Source organism: Lycorma delicatula, chromosome 12 (genome assembly GCF_047948215.1).
Source record: "Lycorma delicatula isolate Av1 chromosome 12, ASM4794821v1, whole genome shotgun sequence".
Taxonomy (NCBI): Eukaryota; Metazoa; Arthropoda; class Insecta; order Hemiptera; family Fulgoridae; genus Lycorma; species Lycorma delicatula.
The window spans coordinates 3,500,871-3,520,537 of NC_134466.1; the positions used below are offsets into that span (position 1 = coordinate 3,500,871).

Sequence of the window (19,667 nt, forward strand, 5' to 3'; positions counted from 1 at the left end):
GCTATGATGCCAAGAAAATAATATATAATTAAGTATATATTAATTAATACATATTTTTTAATTTGTTTTTTGTTGCAGTTAATGTGTAAAATATTTATAAATACAAGAAGAAAAATTACATGAAGATGAAGAAAGAAAAACGAATTGGAACAAAGAAATATGTTTGATCAACATCATCATCGCCGTTCGATTTCCTTGCTGGGTACTGGTTTCAAAATGGTGGATAGATTATACATTAAATAAATGTCTAGCACCATTTGAAATTAGTGCTTTTTAAAGGGATAACACCGACAAAATTTTGAAAACAATCCTCATTGACTTCATCAGTCTCGATAGAAAATAATTGGCCGCTCAAATCTGTATATTTATATATTGTTATGATAATTAATTGAAATATTTAAAAATTTAAAAAAAAAAATCTTTATATGTGACTTTATACTGTGCAGTTTGTTAATTTAAAATACATCCACGGCGCCCGGCCATGTTTATTTACATTGTATGTATGAGATTTTTTCGTCCGCTCTCTACCGGACGCAAAGTTAAACCGATTTTGACGCAACTTGGTGGGATAATGTAAACCTATTGGGAATCAGCCCTATTAATTTTCAAGCGAATCGGTTCATAGGAAACGGATTAGAAATAAAAATCCATTCTTTATTTTATTTGAATCATCTACGTTGTCGCCACTAAATTTAAAACAATGCTTAAACTAATGCTTTAGTGAAAACTACAGCTCCATTTAAGTATACATCAAATACGCTAGAATGCAGCACGTATACAATTTTATTGGAAGTACCTTTACTAAAGCTCTTTTTTAAAGTAGTTTTGACTGCTTTTGTTTGTTTTTTTTTTTTGTTTAAATATTAATATAATTATTATACGTCTGTATTATGTTATTATAATTTAAAAAATAATGTTTATTATACAATAGATTTTAAAATAATTAGTTATAATTTCATATATACTTTTATGATATGGTTGATAAAAATATCTTTTTTTTTCTCATTTTTCAATTTTACAGTAGATGTAGAACATTCTAGATGTTAAAGAACCATTATGTTACAAGAAAGTGATTTAAAATTTTTAAAAACAGAATGGTTTTTTAAATTAAAAAAAAACAAATTCGGGTCTTTAACATTTAAAAATTATCTCTTTTTTTAATGTTATAAATAATATTATTACATCTAATAATTTTTAAAATTTTACTTTGTAATTTTATGAATTCTGATAATAGATGTAATTTTTTAATCTGATTTATAACTATTTTTATTAGATAAAATCCGTAGTAACTTAAAAAAATTTGTTTTTTTTTACAAAAATTATAATCTTATCATTTATAAAATCATCTTGATTTTTTTACATTAATTCTACAAATGAAAATAGGAAAAAATTATTTTCATTCTACGCCAGACATATTTTAAATAAATAAAAGTAGTAGAAGATATTTAATTTTTTAAAATGTATATTTTCTGCTATTATGTTTCTATCTAATAAACTTTTCTGTTTTTTTGTATTATTCATAATAGATAATGCACGGTGTTTTCTTTATAATTAATTTCATTTGGTTTTTCTTTCTGAACTCAATTTTATCACTTATTGGACGTACAGATAAAAAGTAAATTACTTCAAATGCGCTGATTAAACTGAATCCAAGTAACATACCTAATAATCCTCCGCAATTGCCTGTAATTTTAAAATATAACAATTATTAAATAATAAAATAAAATAAATTAAAAATAAAATACTGTTATATTTTAAACCCTCATATATGCTTTTAAATAAATAGTTTAGTTTTTCTGCTCGGTACATAATAATAAATTATATTCATCTGATAAGACTTCATGAATAAAAATCAAAAGAAAGAAACTTCCTTAATATTTGCCTTGATAAATCAAAGGAAACTGTGGTAAACCTTCGATCAAAACGACATCGCAAAATTATTTACACCATTGATTATTTTGAATCAATTATTTTTTAATTATTTTATGCATGACGATAATAAATATGTATTTACGAAGAAATAGAACGAAAATATAGAAAATTCCAGAAAATTTCACATTTTTACATGAACTCCCAAAAAGGAATGTAATATATTTATGGTATATGTGTGTATGTCTGTTCCATCGTAACAGCTCAACAGCTGGACCGATTTAAATGTATGACCTCGCGTTGGAATACTTACGTTATCGAGAGGTGTCCTACGCTATATATATATATATATATATACAGAGTGATTCAGGAGTATAGAGCAATATACTTTGACAACACATTCTAGAGGCTAAAAATAAGAAAAAAGTTCATATAAACATAGGTCCAAAAACGCTTCGTTAGCGAGTTATACAGAGTGAAAGATTTCACCCGACTTTCAGTTCCTCCTGGTAAATTAAGGCTTTCTCAAATTCTGAAAAGGTCAATTAAGGGGAAAATTCGATTGTTTCTTACGGTTTTTGAGCTGGGAAATCGAAAAAAATAGGTCCCAGAACTGTATCTCTCTTAGTTTCTAACATATCCCGTGTAAAACGCCAAAAATAGGGTCAGAAAAAATATTTTTTACATTTGACGTACAATAACGTTTGTTAAATTGCCGATAAATCATACATTTTTTAAACATAAATTGTAGAAAATTTAATTATAAGAAGATTGATGTAAATAATGTCAACAGAAAACAAATAAATATTTAAACATATCGACTCTTATTAATAACAAAACCGACGAAAACTAAGAAGAAAATGTTACAAAAAAAGAAAACAGATGTGTCTAGTAGGTACAATAATTTTAGATCTATGGTAATATACGGAAATCTACGGCGCTGTCAAAAATATTGTGTTAGCTGAACGGAGTTGAAACTCGTACTGAGCATGCGGAAGGGATGAACAAACCGGTCTAGCATAGACCGGTTTGTTCATCCCTTCACAGCGTTGCCAGGTCGCTCGTAGTGTTACCAATCTCATTATTTTTCTCACACACCTCGTAATTTTGGGTTTCTAATTTTCTGGTAAAATTTTTTTTAAATTAATTATTTGTTCCGGGTTTAAATTCTCCTTGATATTCGCTTATCTCTTTTTCTATTATTAGCTGTACTCTGTTTAGCAAGCTTTTGGACAGAATTTTATACGAACCGGTAGAACTGAGATCTATCTGTAATTATTATCTGTTTTATTTCCTTTTTAAAGATGGAATGTATTAACGCGTTTTTTCATTCTGTCGGGATTTTCTCTTTTTCCAAGATTTCTTTTATAATGGTTTCCAATTTGGAGCGTAATTCATCGCTCGCTTCAGCATTTCTATTACTATCCAATCCTCTCCAAAAGTTTTGTTATTCATTAAAGATTTAATCTTTTAAATCTGGAGTTTGCGTATTTTTAGGTTTCTCGTTGTTTTAAAGTAAATAATTAAATTTATTATTTAAATTGATATATAAGAAAATTATAATATTTTTAAAAATAATTTTAACGCTAATCCTAATTTTTATGTACGAATGAAGATCTGCAGGTACATGATTAATCTGGCACTATAGTTAACAAAATAACTGCAGATTAATGAGAACAAAATTTAAAAACAATTAACGATAATATTTTTTTTGTAAATCTATGTTAAATTTATTTATAATCTTACCTATAAATTCATATATACTTGTATTTTTATGTCTTTTGACACCAAGGAAACTTCCGACAGCTGAAAATATTGATACACGACCGACGTTGTCCCTAAATAAAACAAAAATATATGATTTGTTATCATTTTCTTTTAAATTACTAATAATATGTAAAACAGAATAATGATAAAAAAACGGAAGGTCCCAGAGCAATGGGAAATTTTGAAAAAATGTTGATAAACCTGGAGAATTGGCAGTACTGCTGAATATCTTTTATAAAAGAACAGCAGTCGCATTGTAATTTATATATCTGCTAGACCGACATTTTGTCGTGCGCGTAGGGGAAACGATTTCCTCCACCAGAGAAATAGCCGCTGGGGTCCCCCAAGGAACAGTACTTTCCCCGTTCTTGTACACTTTGTACGTGAACGATATGCCGCTGTCGGAAGGGGTCAAAACGGCCCTTTACGCAGACGACACGGCATATTTCTACGAATCCGCAAATGTGGATTACGCGGTCCGGAGGCTCCAAAGGCAGCTGGACTTAGTGGAACCGTGGCTCGACATGTGGACAATCAGGGTCAACGGTGAAAAATCGGTGGCCGTGATGTTCACATGCAAGACACGAAAACCGACGAGAGAGCTGGAAATCTCAGGGGAGAAAATCCCTTTTGAGAAAACAGTTAAGTACCTGGGGGTGGTGTTGGACAGGCGGCTTACCTTCGGTGAACATGTAAATTATGCGACCCGGAGGGCTAAGGCCGCCAGAGCCTCGCTATACCCAGTGCTGAACAGTGCCAGCCCGTACCCACTGGCAACTAAGCTACTCATTCTTCGGCTGTACGTACTGCCGCGAGTTATATAGTTTGAAGACTTCAAATACGGTAAGTCGCGCACAAAACAAAAACGCGGTCTAAAAAAAATTTTTTTTTTCTCGCGTGTGTTTTGTTCTGTTTCTCTTGTTTCAGAAACGGGAGAAACGTGGATGTGGAACGACGCGTCGTGCCGTCTCATCCTGCCAGTCGAAAGGAAAGTAAAAATTAAATTTTTTTTTTTTTTTTTTTTTTTTCTGTCGTGTGTGTGTTCTGCTTCTTTTGTTGCAGATGCCAACAGCCACCACAAAAACAAATGGTTTCTTCACTGCGGCCACGCGGTCCCCCCAACCCCTTCTCAGACACACGCGTGTCTGAAGGTTAATAATTACGTGGAGAGAATAATTACTGTTTACTTCTTTCCAGAAAATCGCCGCCCCAAAACCGCGATCGAGAATAGGTATCACCATCTGTAAGTTAAACTTACAGTAAGATAAAATAACCCAGCAATTGCGACTCCTCCGGAAAAGGGGACACATTGCTCCCTCCTTATAGCTAGTGCCTCGTTGTGGCGTATTCCTGCTAGCCTATTAAAGAGTTAGCACCGAAAGGACTTCAGTGGACGGTCTGAAGGGGAATTACGTCGGAAGGACAGGCTTTATAAGCCTAGCCTTCCGCGGTCGGCCCATGAAATGGGTTCGATAACGCTGGTTTAACAACGGATTGGAATGCAATTAAATCCGTCTTAAATTCACTAAAATAATAATAGACAAAACTTGAAAAATTAGATCCGAGATTAAAAAATAACCTTTTAAAAAAACAAGCCCGATTAGAAAGATCCAGCAGCAAGGGACTCTGTCCAGGTTCTGCGATAAAGTAGGGAGTAATAGACTCCTGCCAACTTTGCACTCCATTCCATGTAATTTAATTTAGTTTTAAAGGTTACTCAAGAGTAGAGATAGGCAAGGCCCCACCGTAGGAAGACATGCGGACACATTACCCGATTCCACTTCCACAACCTACCGGCAACACAACTTTCTTTCTTTTCCTGTTTAGCCTCCGGTAACTACCGTTTAGATAATACTTCAGAGGATGAATGAGGATGATATGTATGAATTGAAATGAAGTGTAGTCTTGTACATTCTCAGTTCGACCGTTCCTGAGATGTGTGGTTAATTGAAAACCCAACCACCAAAGAACACCGGTATCCACGATCTAGTATTCAAATCCGTATAAAAATAACTGGCTTTACTAGGACTTGAACGCTGGAACTCTCGCTTTCCAAATCAGCTGATTTGGGAAGACGCGTTCACCACTAGACCAACCCGGTGGATTTACCGGCAGCATAACTACCTTAAACCATCCCCACCGCATACCATGGTGATGAAAGAGCGATCTTTTTCACCGCCTTGGATTTTTTTCATTTTCAGGTGAATCTCGAAGAACTCCAAGGACAGCTAGAAGAAAGCGTGTTTGGCCAAACACCACCAGACCCCCCAAACCCACCGCGGACCATTATATTTTGTAGGGTTAGACCGACATACGCGACAAATCAAATTTTACATATAATAGGAGGGCGTCTTATTCAAAATTGTCACCACCCCACGGGCGCTCCGGAACCTCCGATACATTCAGAGATGCTGTGAGGTGTGAGGCGGGATCTGATTCCCAGATCCGGACAAGTATCCAGTACGCGATCATGCGGCGGTGGGGAGGGACGAGCTGTGTGCGGTATATAAGACCGCACTTGTGGACCGCTTGTTAAGGTCCTTGTTACATATCCTATACACAATATTAAGAAACATCTTCATCCTAGGTATGTCAAAGTCGAATTGGAAAAGCAACAGCCCTACTAAGGCGTAGACGCTGTCAACGGCGTCGTAATACATAATGTCGTACTCCGCCTTGCTGGGCGCATTAAACAGAGGCGGATGCGTATTAAAATGCAACATAAAATCCAGCACATCGAAGCTGTTATATATGTGCTTCACCTTTCTGAGAGCCAGCCTTACCACTCTGTCCGAGTCGTCTAACTCCTCGGTAACGGTCGAATCCACCCAGAAGGAGCTGGACAGCCTTTCCATGCTTTCACACCTTCCTAATTCGGCACTACAACAACTTTTGAATATTTTCAACGGTATATTCTCCGAACAAGTCTTCCCACCTGGCTGGTCAGAAGCATTTATTATACCAGTACTAAAACCTGGTAAAGACCAAACGAACCCCTCAAGCTATCGCCCTATTTCATTAACAAGCGTGTTGTGTAAAATAATGGAGAGAATGGTAAACCGCAGACTTACATGGTACTTGGAGAAACATGGCTTTCTATCTCCAGAACAGTGTGGTTTTCGACAAGGACGATCTTCCATTGACCATTTAGTGTCACTAGAAACAGCCATACAAAACGCTTTCCTCAATCGGCAACACCTCGTCGCTATCTTCTTTGATATAAAAAAGGCGTATGATACAGCCTGGCGACGTGGTATTCTTAACACTCTCCAAAAATGGGGAATCAAGGGCAATATGCTTGCTTTTATCCGGGGATTCATAAATCACCGAACGGCTCGTGTTCGTGTAGATGATTCGCTCTCAGATAGTGTCATCTTGGAGAATGGAGTGCCCCAAGGTAGTGTATTAAGTGCCACCTTATTTTCTGTAGCCATAAATGATATTACCAAATGTGTTCAGGCTCCTGTCTCATGCTCTCTATTCGCTGACGACTTTGCTATCTACATTGCAAGCCGTTCGGCACCTACAGCAGAGAGACTACTGCAGAACACTATATATCACCTTGAAGCTTGGTCCAGGATTACTGGTTTCACATTTTCATCCGAAAAAACAAAATGTGTAGTTTTTTCTCGGCTACGAAACCCTTCTATTCCGCAAATTTTTCTGAACGGTGAGACTATTACTATCTCTAATTACGTTAAGTTTTTAGGTTTAATTTTTGATAGTCGTCTTACTTGGGTCAAACATTTAAAAGAATTGAAAACAAAATGTTCCAAAATTTTAGATATGATGCGAGTCCTTACTAACACCAAGTGGGGAGCCGATAGATCATGTATGATACATTTTTACTATTCCTTTGTTCGCTCCCGTTTAGATTACGGTTGTGTGGCCTACTCATCAGCTCGTCAAACCGTGCTTAAAATGCTGGATAGTGTACATCATGCTTTCCTTCGGCTTGCTACAGGCGCGTTTAGATCAAGTCCTGTCGCAAGCTTACTTGTAGACTGTGGTGAACCATCACTTTGGGATAGACGAGACCAGCTCTTATTATCTTATTTTGCTCGTCTCAGAGGACAGCCAAATCACCCGGTTCTTGAGTCAGTCCTTAAAAATCCTAATCTAGGAAAGTATGAGGATCATCCACGTCGTACTGCACCTGTAGGTATCCGTACCTGGCGTCTGCTGCAGCATATAAATGTTGACACACCGTCATTCTTTCCTATGTACCCTTGCTCATATCCTCCATGGGGAATAAACCTCATAAATTTTAATTTTGACCTGACTACATGTAATAAACAATCAACACCATCTATCGTCTTTCAGCAGATGTTTCAGTGTGTTCTCTCCAAGGCGAAACCAGACGCGGTTGTATACACTGATGGATCGAAACAAAACGATACGGTTGGGTGTGCTTTTGTTGTCAATGAGAGAACTTATATGTTTGGTCTCCCCAGTATTACGAGTGTGTTTACCGCTGAACTATATGCTATAAATAAGGCTCTAAACATCATTAACCCTAAATATAGAAAAATTCTTATTTGCAGTGACTCGTGTAGTGCTCTCCAAGCCTTAAAGAACTTTTATTCCAAACATCCTATCGTCATTGAAATTTACAACGCAATCGCCGAGTTGAATAATCGCAACACAGAATTAAGTTTTTGCTGGGTCCCTAGCCACGTAGGGATTCCAGGTAATGAACATGCAGATTCCGCTGCCAAAGAAGCATGTAACCAGCCTCCTTTCACCACCCGAGTTGCTACTTCTGATTTCATTAACTATGTAAAACAATTATTAAGAACAAGGTGGCAAGGTGATTGGACAGCTACTGTTGATAATAAACTCCGTCAGATTAAAGATTCTGTGTTACCATGGAACTCCTCATACAGAAAACCCCGGCGTGAGGAAGTAGTACTCTGTCGATTGCGGATAGGACACACGAGAGTCACACACGAGTACCTGTTTACAAGAGGACAACCACCTCTATGCGCAAGATGCAACTGCCGCGTGACTGTGCGCCACATACTCGTGGACTGCATATGTTATGCGGCATTGCGTCGTAAATTTAAAATTCCTAGTAACATCCGTGGTATCTTGCGTGACGATAAGGAGGTTTTAAACCGCATGTTTATATTTTTACGTAGTATAGGGTTAATGCAAAAAATTTAATAAGTATGTATTCTTTAGTAATTGTATGTATTGTCCTATGTATTGTTTTGTTATCCGAGTAGGGAGCCTTTTACACTCCCTATCGGATTTTTTTGTTTTTTTTTGTATGTTTTTTAAATTCGTCTGTGATATTAGTTATAAGATTTTTGTGATATTAGTTTTAAGTTTTATCTCCTTTTTTAGTTTTAAGTTTTATTTATTTTTAATGTGATAGTTTTTAACATAGCTTTAAGTTTTATTTATTTTTAATGTGATAGTTTTTAACAGAGTTTTAAGTTACATATTAGTGTTTTTGTTATCCGAGAATGGGCCTTTTACACCCATTCCGGATTTTGTTTCTGTGATAGTAGTTTTAAGTTTTAATTTTATCTAAAAACCTAAAATTATTTTTATTTATTTATTTATGTATTTATTTATCTATTTATTTATTTTCCGGGCGATGATAACGTTCAACCGTTTTTCGCCCTTAAAAAAAAAAAAAAAAAAAAAAAAAAAAAAAAAAAAAAAAAAAAAAAAACCTTCCCCCGAACCGTGGCACTGCGCCACCATTCTCGCGGTGGTATTGACTGTATCTTATGGATACGCATCATCATATACGTGCAGCTGATAGATCTGCGATCGGGGATTTTGCTGGCGATTTCGCTAGGACTGGGAATTGGCACAGCCTTGTGGGCGCCGCTGGTCTTTCAATCAAATACGGAGTAGAACCGTTTACCGGCGTATTGTATCCAGCTATGTCAGGAAGCCGTACAGCGGACACAGCAATGGCTGACGAACCTCCTTCAAAGGTAGCGAAAAAGGACGGGGCCGGGACTGCGCACAACCAGGCCGCCGGCGCTACGGACTTCGTTCACCGTCCGGTTTCTAATTTCAAAACCGGGCGACTGAAGTTCAATCATCACCGCTTTATATGGACCTGCGGCTATCGATTCAAGCACCTGACCGGCAAGACCCAGTGGACCGAGGCGCGGCCGGCGGCCGATAAGCGCCCTGCAGTACCGGCCACCTACATGAGCGTCGGTTATGTCACAACGCCGTTGGCCTACGTACCTGTCGATATCCTGCCCTGGTATCTGTCGCCCGCCGAATTCAAGAATCTACCGCCCACATCGGAATTGAAACGTGTTCAGTGCAGTGTGAAGCCTATAGGCTTTAGATTACCATTTATTACAAACAGTGCGCAGATAAGTAATGCGAACAGTGAACAGTTCATGTTAGTCGGGGCCGCATACGGGCTATGCAACAAGTATCAGGGCGTCAATTGTAAGTACACATACCGGGGGCCCGTTATCGATTGGGTTGCCAGGGCCTAGGTAATTGTGACCGGGGAAATTCATATAATAGACTGGTCGACGGTCCATAATTGCGGTCTTATATACCGCACACAGCTCGTCCCTCCCCACCGCCGCATGATCGCGTACTGGATACTTGTCCGGATCTGGGAACCAGATCCCGCCTCACACCTCACAGACGAACAGCATCTCTGAATGTATCGGAGGTTCCGGAGGTTCCCCACGGGCGCTCGGAAACAACCTGCGTTATTAACACCTCTCCTGCCTGCCCTTATGGCGGGCAGACATTTAATCCTTAATAGAGATATATCGTGCTTAGATTAGTCAATCCGAATATTACTAGCAACCGCGCCAAAACCGCTGGTACCGCGATCCCAAATAACCTTCTCGCTTCCCATTCATCCTCTGAAGAAAGAAGCGAATAAAGAAGAAGAAGAAGAGTCAGATGAAAGAAGAACAGAAGACAACGGTCTGTCTCTCGCCGGACTAGTTCCCTCTGGAACGTACTGGATATTAACAAGGTTAAGATGAAGACTAGAGAGACAGACACGAAAACAAGTATTTATCACAATCATCCCGAATCCACTCTCCTTCCGACCGAGATAGCTCTGGGGCGCAACGTCTCAGAGCAATCCATCTAAGCACATTTCCTTTAATTCTAAACCAAATCGAATTGAATTAAATTAAATGATAAAGTGTAGGCCCAATAATCGCCTCCGACGTCCTTTCCTTTGGAGAGGACGGCCCCTTAAATAAAGGATTCCAGCCCACTCTAGGCTGAAATGGAGCGCGTCACGGAAGATAAGCTTATTAGCACATCGTTCCCTCGGGCCCCTACCCGTAAACCCTCCATCGGATCGAAACGCAATCCAAACCTTCACACACCGAATCAACGTCAGCTACTATTAATAACCCACCAATCACACAGCAGCAAAGGACGTGAGTCCGTATACTGCGCACAGTAGGAGGGTATTACACCCTCCGATATCGTCGCGTTCCGTTCCGTTTCTGTAATTTAGTTTCTATCGGGAGTAGATGTATCGCAGGTGTGCAGACTCTTTGGTAGAGCCGCCGTGTCCGAGCACCTCAGAGACATCTGCCGAGAAGATCCTAAACTGCAGGGTGTAAGGAAAAGGCTTCCACGCCGTGTTAGACGAAAGACCATGAATGGCGGGTCGCAGAGTCGGGTAATGACAAACCAGTACGGGAGTCTCTATCTGGTAATCCTTAGAGCCAGCCGAAGCCATATTAAAAATTCCATAAATAATTACGTTTTTTTAATTCTACTATTGAAAAAAAAAAAAAAATTGTAAATTCTAACCGTTTATACAAATATAGGCATGTTATTTATTACATCGAAACACAAGCGTAAAGACGAGAAAAAGGTCGAAGTACGAAACATACTAAGGCATGTTCGTAATCCGTATTCCAATTTTACCTCTCGATTCGACTTTTATAACGGGTTAATCTAAACCTTCTCTGCGGCCTGAAAAATTTTTCAAAATATAACGCTTGAAAAATTTCAAAATCACTTTTCTTCTAATTCGTCTTTCCGGTAAAAAAGTTCGGTTCGCAGTAATAAATTCAGTCCATAAATAACACTAAATATAATCGCCATTAAATAAATTACCCGCTCGTTAAAAGAAGACAGAGCAGCAAGGGATTTTGTCCAGGTTATGCGATTAGTAGGAAGATATTTAAATCTCCCGCTACTCTTGCGTTCCGTAATTTAGTGATAATTAAGATTTGGAGTGATATTTAACATAATGTTTTTGCCATATCAAAGTGTTTTTAAAAATAGTAATAGTTTGTAGATTATTTTGATATCATTTGGTACTTAGGTATTAACGCCACCGCAGCTATAGCTTTATTTAAAAACAAAGTAGTCAATCGGATTTCGGTGGAAAATGAACAGTCCCTTTATTAATTTTAATAAATGATTATTTATATTTATTTGTTTTATAAATATAATTTAACCAAACTTATCCTAAGCTCGCTAACCTTGACTAATTAACACCGTAATTTTTTGAGTATTTATTTAATAAATTCAGTAATTATTGCAATTATTTAAATAATCAAAACACTCCTGTTAATTAGTAAAGGTTAGCGAGCGTAGGTTAAGTTTGATTTATTTATAAAATAAATAAATATATTATTAAAATTAACAAAGAGACTGAACATTTTCCACCGAAATCCGATTGACTACTTTGTTTTTAAATAAAGCTGTAGCTGCGGTGGCGTTAATACGTAAGTATCTCATTTTTATTTAAAACATGATGATGTTCTGACCCCATAGGGGAAGACACCTTCCGTGTGACAATTTGAGCCGCATCGCCACGTCATCCTCTCCGTACCTAGCCCTTATAGTATTTATAAGGGCTAGGCCCTTATATTTCAGGTCATCTTCAATACCTCGGCAATTACATCTTTCAGTTAAGCCACAGCCAGGATGCCGCAACCGATATTTCCATCGTTGTACTACTAACTAACATAAAATCCAAACAAAATACATCTAGCCAAGTCTGAAACAAGACTGAATGACTTTCTGAAAGATAAAAATGAATTCGACACACAAAGAATCATAAAACGTAACAAAAAACACTAACAAAACATAGAATAAAAATAAATAATGTAACGTAAAACATAACTAACGAAAAACAGACAAATCTATAATCAAATAGAAAAAATATATCCCATTCAGGACGCTGAAAGGCGTGGCTAAGTGGGGATAAAAAAAGATTTTCACCTTAAAGTTAAGAAAAACTTAAAATTTACTCGATGCGACAGTGGTTGTATGTGAAAAACGTTTCATATGTTTAGTATACGACAAGCCCCATCTTCTTACAATTCCAGCAAAGTTTTGGTCTTCCCTTGCCGTAAGGGTTGGTCATATCAAAAATTGTTTAAGTTAAACGTTTTAGGTAATGTTTAGAGAACTAACGACTATTTAAACCGATTCGATACTGTACCTAATAAGGGAGATGATTTTTATTTGTCATCAAAACCCCATTTTTTCAACCCCCTGAGCCAAAAAATGTTAATGATATCAAAACCTATACTTGCAAAAGTTTTATGCCCTTATCCAAGAAATTGTTTTTTTTTTGTCTTCAGTCCTTTGACTGGTTTGATGCAGCTCTCCAAGATTCCCTATCTAGTGCTAGTCGTTTCATTTCAGTATACCCTCTACATCCTACATCGCTAACAATTTGTTTTACATATTCCAATCGTGGCCTGCCTACACAATTTTTCCCTTCTACCTGTCCTTCCAAAATTAAAGCGACTATTCCAGGATGCCTTAGTATGTGGCCTATAAGTCTGTCTCTTCTTTTAACTATATTTTTCAAAATGCTTCTTTCTTCATCTATTTGCCGCAATACCTCCTCATTTGTCACTTTATCCACCCATCTGATTTTTAACATTCTCCTATAGCACCACATTTCAAAAGCTTCTAACCTTTTCTTCTCAGATACTCCGATTGTCCTAGTTTCACTTCCATATAAAGCGGCACTCCAAACATACACTTTCAAAAATCTTTTCCTGACATTTAAATTCATTTTTGATGTAAACAACTTATATTTCTTACTGAAGGCTCGTTTAGCTTGTGCTATTCGGCATTTTATATCGCTCCTGCTTCGTCCATCTTTAGTAATTCTACTTCCCAAATAACAAAATTCTTCTACCTCCATAATCTTTTCTCCTCCTATTTTCACATTCAATGGTCCATCTTTGTTATTTCTACTACATTTCATCACTTTTGTTTTGTTCTTGTTTATTTTCACGCGATAGTTCTTGCGTAGGACTTCATCTATGCCGTTCATTGTTTCTTCTAAATCCTTTTTATTCTCGGCTAGAATCACTATATCATCAACAAATCGTAGCGTCTTTATCTTTTCACCTTGTACTGTTACTCCGAATCTAAATTGTTCTTTAACATCATTAACTGCTAGTTCCATGTAAAGATTAAAAAGTAACGGAGATAGGGAACATCCTTGTCGGACTTCCTTTCTTATTATGGCTTCTTTCTTATGTTCTTCAATTGCTACTGTTGCTGTTTGGTTCCTGTACATGTTAGCAATTGTTCTTCTATCTCTGTATTTGAACCCTAATTTTTTTAAAATGCTGAACATTTTATTCCAGTCTACGTTATCGAATGCCTTTTCTAGGTCTATAAACGCCAAGTATGTTGGTTTGTTTTTCTTTAATCTTCCTTCTACTATTAATCTGAGGCCTAAAATTGCTTCCCTTGTCCCTATACTTTTCCTGAAACCAAATTGGTCTTCTCCTAACACTTCCTCCACTCTCCTCTCAATTCTTCTGTATAGAATTCTAGTTAAGATTTTTGATGCACGACTAGTTAAACTAATTGTTCTGTATTCTTCACATTTATCTGCCCCTGATTTCTTTGGTATCATTACTATAACACTTTTTTTGAAGTCTGACGGAAATTCCCCTTTTTCATAAATATTACACACCAGTTTGTATAATCTATCAATCGCCTCCTCCCCTGCACTGCGCAGTAATTCTACAGGTATTCCGTCTATTCCAGGAGCCTTTCTGCCATTTAGAAGAAATAGTAGAAAGAAGAAATAGTAAGAACTTAAAACCAAGAAATAGTAGGAACTTAAAACGAATTCGATATTTTACTTAATAAGAAAATTAGAGCGATATTTATTTTTTATATTATATATATATATATATATATATATATATATACACACAGAATGATTCAGGAGGAAAGGCCAATACTTTGACAACTCATTCTAGCGGTTAAAAATAAGAAAAAAGTTCATATAAACATAGGTCCGAAAACGCTTCGTTAGCGAGTTATACAGGGTGAAAGATTTTGCCTGAATTGCAGTTCCTCCGGGTAAATTAAGGCTTTTTGAAATTCTGGGAAGGTCAATTAAGAAGCAAATTTAATTTTTCTTATGGTTTTTGAGCTGGGAAATCGAAAAAAATAAGTCCCAGAACTGTATCTTTCTTAGTTTTTAAGATATTCCGTGTAAAACGCCAAAAATAGGGTCAAAAAACACATTTTTTTTACGTTTGACGTACAATAACGTTGTTAAATTGGTGATAAATCATACATTTTTTAAACGTAAATTGTAGAGAATTAATTATAAGAGGATTGATGTAAATAATGTCAACAGAAAACTAATAAAATTTTAAACATGTCGACTTTTATTAACAACAAAACAGATTAATTTTTAACAGATTGAAAAAACGTTTTCGTAATGTACAGTAGAAAATAACTGGAGGAAGAAAGAATACTTACTGTTTTTTTATGATAATAATAAAATGCTGCTTACAAGTAGTATTTCATGCGGTTTAATAACTTTCAAAAATGCCACCGTTGTGTTCAATGCATTTTTCAACGCGTTGTACTAGATTTTGTGTTGCCAGTCTAACGGTATCTTTGCGTTCTTTGATTATATTTGCAGCGTTGAGAACGGGAGCGATCAGTTCATCGCGTGCGTCTGCTTTTTGCTTGTAAACTTCATTTTTCAACCGTCCCCACAAACAATAATCCAACGGACTTTACTTTACGATTTGGTACAACACGACCAGGATACCTATGTCGATATTCCGTAACCGCTGCCGCAGCACTTCCATTGCAAAATCCATAGATGAAAATCACGTCGGAATATTCGGCATTAGTGAAGATACGCGGCATTTTTCAAAACAAAACTAAACAGAATTTCAATTTTTTTAACAGACAATTTTTTATGCGCAGTAAAACGAATACAAAATTACACTTCTTAACAGTTTTCTGAAATTTTTACGATAAGAATTCTACGTAATATTGCAAACACGATTGATCAGCGAAAGGTTACTTACCGCAATTAACCGACAACAATGAGTAATATTTAAACAAATTGTGATGAAAAAAATCAGTGTTGCCAACTTGTTTTCCGTAGATCTAAAATTATTGTACCTACTAGACACATCTGTTTTATTTTTTTGTAATATTTTCGTCTAAGTTTTTGTCGGTTTTGTTATTAATAGAGTCGACATGATTATATAGTCAGATTAATAGTAGAAGGAAGATTAAAGAAAAACAAACCGATATACGTGTCATTTATATATACTTAGAAAAGGCATTCGATAATGTAGACTGGAATAAAATGTTCAGCGTTTAAAAAAAAATTAGGGTTCAAGTGTAGAGATAGAAGAACAATCGCTAACTTCTACAGGAACCAAACTGGAACAGTAATAATTGAAGAACATAACAAAGAAACCGTAATAAAAACGGGAATCCGACAAGTATGTTCCCTATCCCCGTTACTTTTTAATCTTTACATGGAACTAGCAGTTAATGACGTTAAAGAACAATTTAGATTCGGAGTAACAGTACAAGGTGAAAAGATAAAAATGCTACGATTTGCTGATGATATAGTATTTCTAGCCGAGAGTAAAAAGGATTTAGAAGAAATAATGAACGACACGGATGAAGTCCTTTCTTTTTCCTGTTTAGCCTCCGGTAACTACCGTTTAGATAATTCTTCAGAGGATGAATGAGGATGATATGTATGAGTGTAAATGAAGTGTAGTCTTGTACATTCTCAGTTCGACCGTTCCTGAGATGTGTGGTTAATTGAAACCCAACCACCAAAGAACACCGGTATCCACGATCTAGTATTCAAATCCGTGTAAAAATAACTGGCTTTACCAGGACTTGAACGCTGTAACTCTCGACTTCCAAATCAACTGATTTGGGAAGACGCGTTAACCACTAGACCAACCCGGTGGGTTACGGATGAAGTCCTACGCAAAAACTACCGCGTGAAAATAAACAAGAACAGAAAAGATGGAGGCAGAAGAATTCTGTTATTTAGGAAATAGAATTACTAAAGATGGACGAGCAGGAACGATATAGAATGCCGAATAACACAGGCGAAACAAGCTTTCAATAAGAAATATAATTTTACATCAAAAATTAATTAAAACATCAGGATAGTATATTTGAAAGTATGTGTTTGGAGCGTAGCTTTATATGGAAGTGAAACTTGAACGATCGGAGTACCTTAGAAGAAAAGATTAGAAGCTTTTAAAATGCGGTTCAATAGGAGAATGTGACAAATCAAACGGGTGGATAAAGTAAAAAATGAAAAGGTGTTACGGCAAATCGATAAAGAAAAAAGCATTTAAATAAAAGTCGACATGTTTAAAATTTTATTTCTTTTTTGTTGACATCGATCTTCTTATAATTAAATTCTCTACAATTTATGTTTAAAAAATGTATGATTTATCGCCAATTTAACAACGTTATTGTATGTCAAACGTAAAAAAATGTGTTTTTTGACTCAATTTTTGGCGTTTTACACGGGATATGTTAGAAATTAAGAGAGATTCAGTTCTGGGACCTATTTTATTCGATTTCCCAGCTCAAAAACCGTAAGAAACAATTGAATTTGCTCCTTAATTGACCTTCCCAGAATTTCAAAAAGCCTTAATTTACGCGGAGGAACTGCAACTCGGGCGAAATCTTTCACTCTGTATAACTCTCTAACGAAGCGTTTTCGGACCTATGTTTATATGAACATTTTCCTTATTTTTAGCCTCTAGAATGAGTTGTCAAAGTATTGCCCTATCCTTCTGAATCACTCTGTATATTTGTGTGTGTATATATAAACTTTTGAGTTCACGGTGGTTTTGGAATCTGGGGGATGTGAAACGCAAAGATATGTTGAAATTTTCCGGAAGTCGAATCACGGTACTCGTTACAATAGGTAGCATTCTTATGAAATTTACAATTTCTTCCGACGCCCTCGGTCGTCCCGAATTCTCCTACTTATATATATATCCTTAATTTCCAAATAAGCCATCGAAGAATGTTATTATCATTCGAAGGATGATAAACTTCCTAGGATATTTACGTCGTAACAGATTCATATTTAGCAAACTACAAAACAGAGGGTTTTCTATTCAGAAGTCGCCATGTTTGTTGTTGGCGCTATCAAGCGGAAAGATAGCGAATTAATCTATAACTAGGATCTAAACCTGACCGTTTTGCTCTTTCATTCTAGCCTTAAATCAACGCTGTGCACTTCATCCAAAAGATATTAAAATACATTAAATTCCTGATATCCTTTTTTGTATATTAAATGCTGTTCTTCAAATTTCCCTACGTGAAGTCTGTTTTGTAGAAATTATTATTTGATTTATTTTTACATGACTTACCTTTCTCCATTAAACGTTGTATTGACAGCCCATGGTGGTGTTACATTACTAAAAATGAAATCGGATGCAGAAATATCATATTTAAAACTTAAAGAGAAACAAGATGCCATACAAAAACAAGGTAAACGTGTACTTTCGTTACCGGGACCCATTTTTCCATGCATATGTGTATATTTTCCTGTAGAAAAAAACCAAAATTATAATAATTATAATACTTATGTATATTCTCATCAGAAACATATCATATAGAGCTTTTATAAATATATGTCATATAGACCTGAAACTTTTTTTTCCGATTAGCCTCCAGAACCTCCGTAAAGATGATATGTGTGAATGCAAATGAAGTGTAGTCTTGTACAGTCTGAGATGTGTGGTTAATTGAAACCCAACCACCAAAGAACACCGGTATCCACGATCTAGTATTCAAATCCACGTAAAAATATCTGGCTTTACTAGGATATCAAGTATCGACTTCGAAATCAGATGATTTGCGATGACTAGTTAACCACCGCACTGGCGCAAAATTACGGTAGTTTTCGCGTCCCCAAGAAAGTGAAATATATACACACACACACACACACACACACACACACATATATATATATTATTATTATGCTTTTACGGCCAACATGGGACCACTTAAGTCAATTTTAGTTGGATCTTTTCTGAGAAAAGCGTGTTATTTTACTCTTTCGAGCTGCCCAGTATTTCTTCATCCGTTCAGATCTTGCTTTCTTTTCTTCATCCGTAAACACCCTCTTCGTTGTATTTTGTCGTTTGTCTGTCTTTTGTTTAAATCTAATGCTTTTGTCTTTTAGCTTTGTAATTTTTCCAGTTTTATTCTGTAGGTCAATCAGGGAAATTCCCAATTCTTTCATATCTTCTCTAATTTCTTTGATCCATCCTACTTCTAGCTTTTGGAACCAGAGCTTTTCAACGATATTTCTTGACAGTCTTGTTTGCGGTGTCCTTATGAGATGACCGAAGAAAGAGATTCTTTTTTTCCGCATAGTATCAGTAACAGGCTCTATTTCTCGATACACCACCTCATTTGGCACAATCCACCATCGGCCTTCTTTTTGGTGTTTTTTATTGATACACGTTTTGACAATTCTCCTCTCTATTTTCAGAATTTTTTCAATTCGGTTTTTCTGAGTGATTTTGATAAGGATCTCGCTTCCGTAGGTGACTTCTGGCTGTACTACAGTTTTATAATGTTTAAGTTTTGTTTTAGCAGAAAGGCATTTTTTGTTATATGTTGACCAAGTTAAGTTTTTGGGATTTAATCATTTTATTTGTCCTGTTTTGCCATGTCACTTTTTCATTTAAATTATAAGTTATTATTTCCCCTAGATATTTTAATCGTTTTACTATTTTAATTTTCTGATCGTT

At 36.2% G+C, this 19,667-nt stretch overlaps 1 protein-coding gene across 1 annotated transcript in view; it reads right to left on the reverse strand.

Annotated features, from left to right (window-relative positions):
- Positions 1 to 1,513: 1,513 nt before the first annotated feature.
- LOC142333337 (pickpocket protein 28-like) overlaps positions 1,514 to 19,667 on the reverse strand; it is a 45,648-nt gene continuing 27,494 nt past the window's right edge. The window contains exons 6-8 of the mRNA XM_075380359.1: positions 18,276 to 18,453; positions 3,634 to 3,707; positions 1,514 to 1,683 (exon numbers count right to left, since the gene is read on the reverse strand). Coding sequence (XP_075236474.1) covers positions 1,514 to 1,683; positions 3,634 to 3,707; positions 18,276 to 18,453 — 422 coding nt within the window. The remainder of the gene's footprint in view (positions 1,684 to 3,633; positions 3,708 to 18,275; positions 18,454 to 19,667) is intronic.